The sequence below is a fragment of the Rhinolophus ferrumequinum genome, chromosome 3 (assembly GCF_004115265.2).
Source record: "Rhinolophus ferrumequinum isolate MPI-CBG mRhiFer1 chromosome 3, mRhiFer1_v1.p, whole genome shotgun sequence".
NCBI classification, from domain to species: Eukaryota; Metazoa; Chordata; class Mammalia; order Chiroptera; family Rhinolophidae; genus Rhinolophus; species Rhinolophus ferrumequinum.
Window position 1 is genome coordinate 79,185,479 of NC_046286.1, and position 9,445 is coordinate 79,194,923.

The 9,445-nt window shown below is 39.9% G+C and overlaps 1 protein-coding gene across 1 annotated transcript; it reads right to left on the reverse strand.

The window, feature by feature from the left end:
• Positions 1-4,741: 4,741 nt before the first annotated feature.
• Positions 4,742-8,010, reverse strand: CCN2 (cellular communication network factor 2). Its single transcript, XM_033103413.1, has 5 exons — positions 7,699-8,010; positions 7,367-7,586; positions 6,826-7,077; positions 6,488-6,699; positions 4,742-6,115 (listed from the first exon to the last, which is right to left on the reverse strand). Exons 1-5 carry the CDS (start codon positions 7,762-7,764, stop codon positions 5,819-5,821), a joined length of 1,047 nt encoding a protein of 348 aa, XP_032959304.1. The 5' UTR covers positions 7,765-8,010; the 3' UTR covers positions 4,742-5,818.
• Positions 8,011-9,445: the final 1,435 nt, after the last annotated feature.

The following is a 9,445-nucleotide window of genomic DNA, read 5'->3' on the forward strand; positions in this document are numbered from 1 at the left end:
TTTTTTTTTTTCAGTTTTGGGGAAGATGAAACTATGAGAATTTTGTATATGTCTTTCATTAATTTCTCTTGGATCTATACCTAGGAGTAAAAGTTTGCTATGTAACAGGTAACTATAGGTTTAGCTTTAGTAAACAGTGTCATGCAGTTTTCTAAAGTTATATTTTTCTAAATTACACATGTTATATGTGCTGACAAAAATTGTGTTATAATTTGTTGACCTAAGCAAGTCTTAATATATTTTATATTTGAGATGAAAATTCTAATTAATCAGTGATACTCTAAATTTCTTACTAACTCATCTTCCACTAACTTTTAAACATACAATATAGGAGATGGATGGCCTCCATGTTTATTGCTTTGGATCTTATGTTTAGAACTAGAATCTGACTTAGTATTTTAAGGATATATTTTATATTTACTTTATTCTTAGTCTTAGCAACAGTCCATATATAATCAGTATCATTCATGAGATAAAGAATAGTTATTATAAACTTGTGGAGAAAAGTCTTTCATGATTTTATTTATGGCATGGGAAAATGAGGTCAGAGGATATATTGAATATACATGAATACAGGAATTCTCTAGAAGCTATCTGTGTGTTGCACATGCTTCCAGGCGCATGGCTAATTAAGGAATAGTCACTTAAATAGCTAAGCCATTTACTGATTTATGTATTGTGAACTGTTTATCTAAATCTGCAATCATGAAAAACTCTTAAAACTTTTTGGCGTATTCTTTGCTATTTTTAAATGAGGTGATAAAAGATTTATTTCAAATATATTTTTCTGATTATAAAAAAGTGCATGTTCATTTCAGGATATTTAGAAAACCACAGAAAATATCAAAACAGAACACGAAATTACTTTAAACTAATCATCATGAAATGAACACTACTGACTAAGAGATTTATTTCTTTTAAAAGTCATCTCTGGCTTATATCTAGATTAGGCCGATATGTCTGCGGCACTGTCTGGTGTGCAGCATACCAAAGCTATGGTACTGGAGTCATTATAAAAGATTACATTTGCTCTATAATGAATAAGTTCCCTGTCATTCTTAGGTGACCAATTAGGTTTTTTCTTTAACTTTTATTGTGAACTAATGAACTTAAGAATAGGTGATACGTTGAATACACTGACATTTTTATTCTTGTCCTTATTGCAGCTCAAACTGCCCCCCTCTTTCATACGCGTCTCTTCAATTTGACTCCTGAATCCTTTTAATATGATCTTAATGGTCCTTGTTAACTTTATTATTATACAATATGAAAAGATATTTCAAGCACAAATGCACTTATCTTACACATTTCTTGCTCTAGACCTGGAATCAGCCATTCTCCAAGAAGCTCTAGTTTCTTTTAGAGGAAAGTAATAATTCAAGAGCACAATCCAGGCCTAGGGATGCTCATTGCTCTTGAGCTGACATTGTAGCTAAGCCTTTTCAGTGAGCAGATGTAGGATAAAATATATGTGTATGTGTGTATGTACTGGTATGTGTGTGTGTTTGTTTTAAAGATAAAATATATCATAAGTTTATGCTGATATTTAATTCAAATTCAGTACTACAGAATTTCATTTAACCACTTTTATATTACATCTGTATTTTCTGCCTTCCTCACTAAGAAGCCCAGTACTTACCAACACGAGGGATCAAATTAAAATATCAATTATGGTTCGTTTGCTTTATCACTCATTAACAGAATAACATTATTAATAATACCACCACCACCAAGAAAAGCAGTTAAATATCTGGAGGGGCTGGTCATATGCTATTTCCATTCTCTCCTCCATCTTTTATGGTTGCTCTCTATACTGTATACGTATGCTATACCTTCTACTCTTTACCTTTATTTAGTTGTAGTTCTAAAGATAAGCTATGTTAAATGCTTACCACAAGTCCTGATGTTAATATGTCTCAGATATTTTGTTGTCTGAGTTTCTTTTCTAGTAGGTTCCTCGGGAATGGCTCATAGGAACATATGCCCTGAGTTCTTATATGATTTTTATAGTTTGTGTCTTTTATTCTTGCATGTCAATTTTTGATGATAAAAGTTTTTTGGCTCACGTTTTCTTTCCTTGAGTATATTAAATATGTTATTCCAATTTTTCTGGTGTTGCAATCAAAAAGCTAATGATGAGTTAAATTTCTTTTGCTTATAAGGCTCATGTTCTTTTACCTAGATGTCCCAATGGTTTTTCCTTTTTCTTTATATTTCAGCAATTTGACTAGAATAAATCTTTGTGATGGTTGATTTTATTAGGTACCAGGCATGTTCTTACAATATGTGCTTTCAAATCACTTTTTATTTCACTAAAGGTTTCTTGATTTATGGTTTTTAGACTTTTGTTGTTGTGTCTCAGAAATTCCTACTATGTATATGTTGGATCTTCTTCGCTGACCTACAATATTTATTACTTTTTCTTGAAACATTTTTGTTCTTTATTTTTTAGGTTGGCGCAAAAGTAACTGCGGTTTAAAAGGTTAAAAATAATTGCAAAAACCTCAATTACTTTTGCACCAACCTAATATTTATCCTTTCACTATTCTTCTTAAGGAATTATCTGTTGTATTTATTCACTCTTGTGTTTCTTCTAGTTTGATATATTTCTTTTAGTTCTAATTCCCTCTTGAGTTTTATCATCATATTTCTAAGTTTTACTAATTCTGATGTATGTTGCTATTTTCTCAATAGTTGTTTCCTTTTTATCATTTATGTCTAATGTCATTTTCTTAATATTCTTTTAAAATAGTACGTTATCATTTTAACATGTTTTCTGGGCCTGCATTTCTGACATGCTTATATCTGTAGGTATGTTATTCTGTACTTTATTTTATATGATAACTTTGTATGAAATTTGGCTTTGATACTTGTTTTCTTATTTTTTATGTGAAATTAGTTTTCCTGAATTTTGTTCAAGAAGGAGGCTTGATTTAGATAACTTTTCTAACTTCATAGAGCTCCCACTTTTGTTATTTTTATGCAGTATTAAAAGTATGGCAATTTGCCTCCTGAGGTTTCAAACCTCTGTTTCTCTCCTTATTTTTATCTGGACCTTTTCTCTCAATATCTTTTTTGTCTCTGACCTGCTCAATTTTCATTCTACTCCCAAAAGTGTGGAGTCCTTGCTTGTGAAAGAGCCTTGGTCTGTACATTTTGTTGGAGTGAGCAAAACCTCTACCAGTTTCAGTAGCTGCTCTCAAATTGGTCTTCTATATTTATTTCACTGTTGGCTATTTTGGAGCTTTCCTGTTCTCAGAAGCATCAGATACCCTGATACATCCCTTTTGCTTTTTTGCCCACATGCATGCTGATATAGTGCAGGTTTGTAGGGGTTGATGATTATTTCCTTACTCATATTTTGGGGTTCAAGGGATGCCTTGCCACCTAATTTTTAAAAATACATATTACTCGTGGGATTTTGATTTCACAAACTACTCTGTTTTTATGTGGAGATTTGGAAAATTTACTTGTATGCTTCTATTACTACTTTTATTTTCCCAGAATTCTCAAATTCCTTTTAAAACAGGCTCATTTACCATGGCCCTTCACCTTTGCAGCCAGGAGTCAATTGACAGGAAGGAAAAGTGAACTAAACACAGAGTACTCTGTGTGTATGTCTGTGTGTGTGCGTGCGCATGTGTGTGCACATGTGGGTTTATTTGGGGAAGTGGGATGAGAGCTTTTCTATATATGTATGTGGGTATATCCTAAAAATCCAATGTTTTGACCAGAAATACTGTTCACATATTGAATACGGGAAGTTTTCACTTTGGTTTGTGGCAATGGGCACTGTTTGTAGAACTGGTCTTTATTTTCAGATGTATTTTTATCTCTCGAAATGACACTTCCACTAAAACATTGCCAATTACCTTGTGATAGGTTAGTTTGTCTGCAACTATTTTTTTCCCCCCCTAGAATCTACAGCTATTCTGATTTGGAAAAAAATGAGGTTCTAGTTGTACTTGGAAAATTTCTTTTCTTTGCCACTTAACATCAGTTCCCTTTTCAGTAGAGGCTTGGAAAGATCCAATATCATTTCCACACTGGGCTTCTTGAACAATTTCATTTTGTCACTTACAAACCCTTTGTGGATCCTGAGATCTGAAAAAGCCAAAAACTTAGGGAAATGGAGATAATGGTCTTAAGACAAATTTCTATTAATGTTAATAAATGGAAGATTTACGTATCCTCTTTTTCTACTTATGCCATCTATTTGTGATTGCTCCATTTTCATGCAGATCTAATTTTATACTTTTCACATTTGACAGCTAAGTAAGATATTAAAAGTTCAGAAATACATCTACAGTAGAGAACACAAATTCAAAAAAATTAAAAAAAATACTTAAACATTTCCTTTGTGCAAGACGCAGACTAGTTTGTGATGTGAAGTGTTGAAAATTAAATGCCTACAATGGCCAGAGGTATTAAATGTAAATAGGACTGAGAGTAATAAAATAGGGGCTTGTGGAAACTGAAGAAATCTAGAATCGAATTTGTATTTATAAAGTATTGTGAACATAAAAAAAGCCTGTGTGCTCAATACAGTGTGTATTCCTGCAAGTTTGTTACGATTCAGTGTGAAATATGTTTATGTGAAATTTCTATTGAAGTGATTAACCAATTAGTATATATAAGAAATTTAAAAATAATAGGTGAATTGTTTTAAGGCAAATAAAAGCTTCCCATTTACATGCAAGAACACTCAGAAATGTTTACAGAAAAAAATGTTTACAAGCTCTTTATAGAAAAAATATATACTTTATTTTCAACTAGAAAGGTGCAAACATGTAACTTTTGGTCACACTCTCAACAAATAAACTGTCCAAAAAACAGTCATAGTCAAAGTAGAAACAAATGCTTCCAGGTGGAAAAACTGACCAGCTATGTAGAGCCACTCCTTTTTTAATAAAGGCCATTTGTTCATTAAAAGTGAGGCTACCTCATTTTCAACCTACAAATCAGACTTCCAAGGGCATCACTGTCTCACCTTCATCAAAACAGATTGTTTTCATGGACTGTCACTCTAATTGAGCAGAATTTCCTTTTGAATATCCATTCCATGCTTTGAATTATCAGACAAGCTTCATGTCCTACCTATGGTGTTCAGAATTGAGGCTAACATTTGAAATATCAAAGCATTAAAAACATAAACAAAAAGGCACAAACAACTTTAAATTAACTTAGATAACTGTACAAATATATATATATATATATACACAATATTTACAATATCAATAAAAAAAATCTGGCTTGTTACAGGCTAATTAGCTTGCCACAAGCTGTCCAGTCTAATAGACAGGATTCTGATTTCTGAACACTGTCAGTTGAATCAGAATGTCAGAGCTGAATCCGCTGTTCTGACTTAAAGAAGAACTTGACTCAGCCTCACGATGGCTGGAGAACACACATCCTAGCTGTCGCGGGAGCTACAGGCAGGTCAGTGAGCATGCTAAAATTTTCCTTCTCAGTTAACACTCCAAATAGCAGGTACATCACTACTTTAAGCTTCCAAGCCTTTCTACTGGTGCCCCCCCACTGCTCCTAAAGCCATACCTTAGTATACATTCTGGTGCTATGCGCTAACGTAACCCCACTGTCAAGTCTTACTTTCTTCAAACCAGTGTCTGGGGTTGATAGACTATTTGTTTGAATGTCACATGACACAGCATTTTGAATTTAGAGGGAATTTTTCTTTTCCCCAGTTAGAAAAACTGATTTAAATAACTTGTGCTACTGAAATCATGTTTACACTAAAATGAGATGTGAATCAGTTCAAGTCACAGCCAAATGAGTTAATGTCTCTCACTCTCTGGCTTTAAGCCATGTCTCCATACATCTTCCTGTAGTAGAGTGACTCAAAGATGTCATTGTCTCCAGGACAGTTGTAATGGCAGGCACAGGTCTTGATGAACATCATGCTCCTCTTCATGACCTCACCGTCAGGACACTTGAACTCCACGGGAAGGGTGGTGGTTCTGTGAGGGGTGCAGCATCGGCCATCTGTGCACACTCCGCAGAACTTAGCCCTGTAGGTCTTCACGCTGGTGCAGCCAGAAAGTTCAAACTTGACAGGCTTGGAGATTTTGGGGGTACGGATGCACTTTTTGCCCTTCTAAGGAAGACAAAGGAGAAGAGAAAAATCAGTGACACCACAAGGGGAGTGGCTTTCTTTAACCTCTGTGTGTTCTAAGCTTATGCTGTCTGACTTTTTTTTATATTTTGAGAAGAGGAAGTCTGACTCTCATTTGCCAGTTTTCCAAAAATAGACAGCCTCTCTTGGGATGTCTTGAATTAACTAACACTGGGGAGGATTTTTAGTGGAAAGCTGGTAGTTCCTATTACACAATCATTCCAGCAAAACAGCACAACTGTTAGATATTTTTGGAGATAATAGGCCTATAATAACAAGGGTGGTGGGAGACCTGACTTTGGTCCTATCCACTGTCATTCCACGAAAACTAGTTAATAGGAGCAGAACATATACCTTAATGTTCTCTTCCAGGTCAGCTTCACAAGGCCTGACCATGCAGAGGCGACTCTGCTTCTCCAGCCTGCAGAAGGCGTTGTCGTTGGTAACCCGGGTAGAGATGCCCATCCCACAGGTCTTGGAACAGGCACTCCACTCTGTGGTCTGGACCAGGCAGTTGGCTCGAATCATAGTTGGGTCTGGGCCAAACGTGTCTTCTAGTCGGTAAGCTGGCAGAGCAGAGCACACAAACACAAGGTAAGACACCAGGAAAGACATTTCCCCCTTCCTTTGTCCAAGTCAGACTCACGCCTGGGGGAGATCTGCAACACTGACATAGAGAAGATTCAACTCACCAGCGAGGGCAGGGCCAACCACGGTGTGGTCCTTGGGCTCGTCACACACCCACTCCTCACAGCATTTGCCCGGAAGCTTGACCCTCCGCGGAAAGGGGCAGTCAGGGCTGGGCAGGCGAACGTCCATGCTGCAGAGGGGCACGCAGCCCACCGCCCCGTCCAGGCAAGTGCACTGGTATTTGCAGCTGCTCTGGAAGGACTCTCCGCTCCTGTACACGGTCCCTCCAAAGACGCAGGGGGCACCATCTTTGGCTGAAGAAGAGGAAGAGAAAAAGGGGGGATGCAAGGGTCAGGCATTTGTCCTTGGCCCTCTAACAGTGGGCGCAAAGGGGATGAGAGTTGGGAGCAGGGCTCCAGGGAGGCGGGTTGCAAACAGCCAGAGAAAGGACTCAAACCCAGCAGCTTATTAGCGTGTTTTCTGGCGGGAAGGTGGGCGTGAGGGAGGAGGTGGCCGGTCACAAAGTGTCCCCAACACCTTGGCAGGCAGTGGCGGTAGAGGCAGCAAGGGGCAAGGGGCCCGGATCGGGGCTGTAGGTCTTACCCGTGCACACGCCGACTTTGCGGTTGGCCGGGGAGCCGAAGTCGCAGAAGAGGCCCTTGTGCGGGTCGCAGGGGTCGCGCTCAGTGCACAGCTCGCCCAGTTGCTTGGCGCACACGCGGCAGCAGCCGCAGCCATCCAGCACCAGGCTGACGCCCGCAGGGCAGCGTGGCGCCGGGGCTGTGCACTGGCACTGGCCGCTGCAGTCCTGGCCGGACGTGGGCTGCAAGGAGGAGGGGGCGGTCAGCAGGGCTCACACCGCCGCCGGGCCCTCCTCTTCCCGGCGGAGTCCCTCCCCACTAGCGCCAGTGCAGCTGGGGTCTCCATGCGCTTACCCGGCTGCAGAGGGCGAACAGGAGCACGAAGGCGAAACGGACGGGACCCAGGCCGGCGGCGGACATGGTCGGGGCGCTGCGGACAGAGGGTCGTAGTATGCGGTGGCGTTGGCTGGGTGGGCGCGGCACGGTCGGCGGGACGGTGGATCGCGGGCTCGGACCCGAGGTGGGGGTCTGGATGCGCCGGGCTGTCGTTTCTGGAGCTGTCGGCCGGGCGGCTGCCGTCGGGTTAGAGGCGGTTGGTCGCCTGTGGTTAGAGTTGCACTGGCTGCCTCCTCTCAGCGGGGAAGAGTTGTTGTGTGAGGCTGGGGCGGGCGGCCCGCGGCTTTTATACGCTCCAGGCGGCCCCGGCTCGCCAATAAGCTGAATGGAGTCCTACACAAACAGGGACATTCCTCGCATTCCTCCCCACCTTCCTGCCTCATCAACTCACACCGGATTGATCCTGACCCCTTGACACTCAGCATTCCTCCCGTCTGAAAAAGCTGGCACACTCCAGCTCACCAAAAAAAAAAAAAAAAAAAAGAAAAAGAAAAAAAAAAAGAAGGCTCAGTATTTCCAGCACCAAATAGGATTTTTTTCCCCTTACCTCTTCGCACCACTCCAGATTTATACCATTAAACACATCGGCAATTATTATTTTTATACCACTCACTTCTGTTTCTAATAGCTGTGCATGTTCTACCCCCTGACATAAATCCGTCTTAGGATGTACGTAGTTAAAGAGGCTAACAGCAGGGATTCCTAAAAAATTCAATAAGGGTTTCCTTTTATTATTTTTGTAATGATTTTAATTTTAGACACTGTCTGCCTTTGAAGTTCTTCAGAGACCAGAAGAGGAGTTAGTTGCTTTTAAGCTGAAACCCCAAAAATCTTACCTGTAATCCCCTGGATTCCATACTGGAGAGATAGGAATTTGATTGTTAGTATCTTGAGATAGTGATTTGGATGCCCATTGCCACACAAGAAAGAGAACAAAGCCCAGGGGTCTGAGTGTGTATGCAGTTTTCTGGGGGAGATTTCCAGCACTCTTGCTTTGTTTTCTCTTAACACATGTAGCAGTTTTATTGTTGGTGTTAGAGGGAGGGAAAGGAGATGAGTGGACATCTGTATTTCCAGAAAAGTGGACTTAAGTCAGAGCAGATAATTATCTACTGGGTAGTTAGAGGCTCCCCATGTTAGATGAGAACACCGGTGGGAAGAGAGGGAAATCAGACAGGAGGGGGCCACAGGGGAACCTGACAGGAGGAGGCCAGCAAGAAGTTCGGGGTTTACTTTGGGTGTTGAAAACACCGTTGTGAGTCTTTGAGAAATGAATGATTTGTCTTGCGCTCAAACCTATAATCTTCAAATGTGGATTATACTTGGTTTGTCTTGCAGTAAAAAAAAAAAAAATCTGTTTATATAACAGGAACAGTGAACCCCATTATATCTAGTTATAAACTGAGAGTGTCAGTGAATAATATATTTTAGTGACTCTACAGGTCTATGAATAGTGATTGTGACTTCTTACTACCCAGGGAGTCTGCAGCCTAATGGAGTGAGATCAGGTCAAGGAAAGAATAGGTTTTATTCCCTCTGTTTATGTACAGATGTCAAATATGGCCAATGAAGTCTAACCATATCTCAGTTCCTTAATATTGCTAGTTAGCTTCAGTAAGGACTCAGTTAACGAACTGTGCTTTCATTTACAATCTACAGTTTAGTTGCTTTTTTGTTAATCACTCCAGTTACCATTTTATGTAAA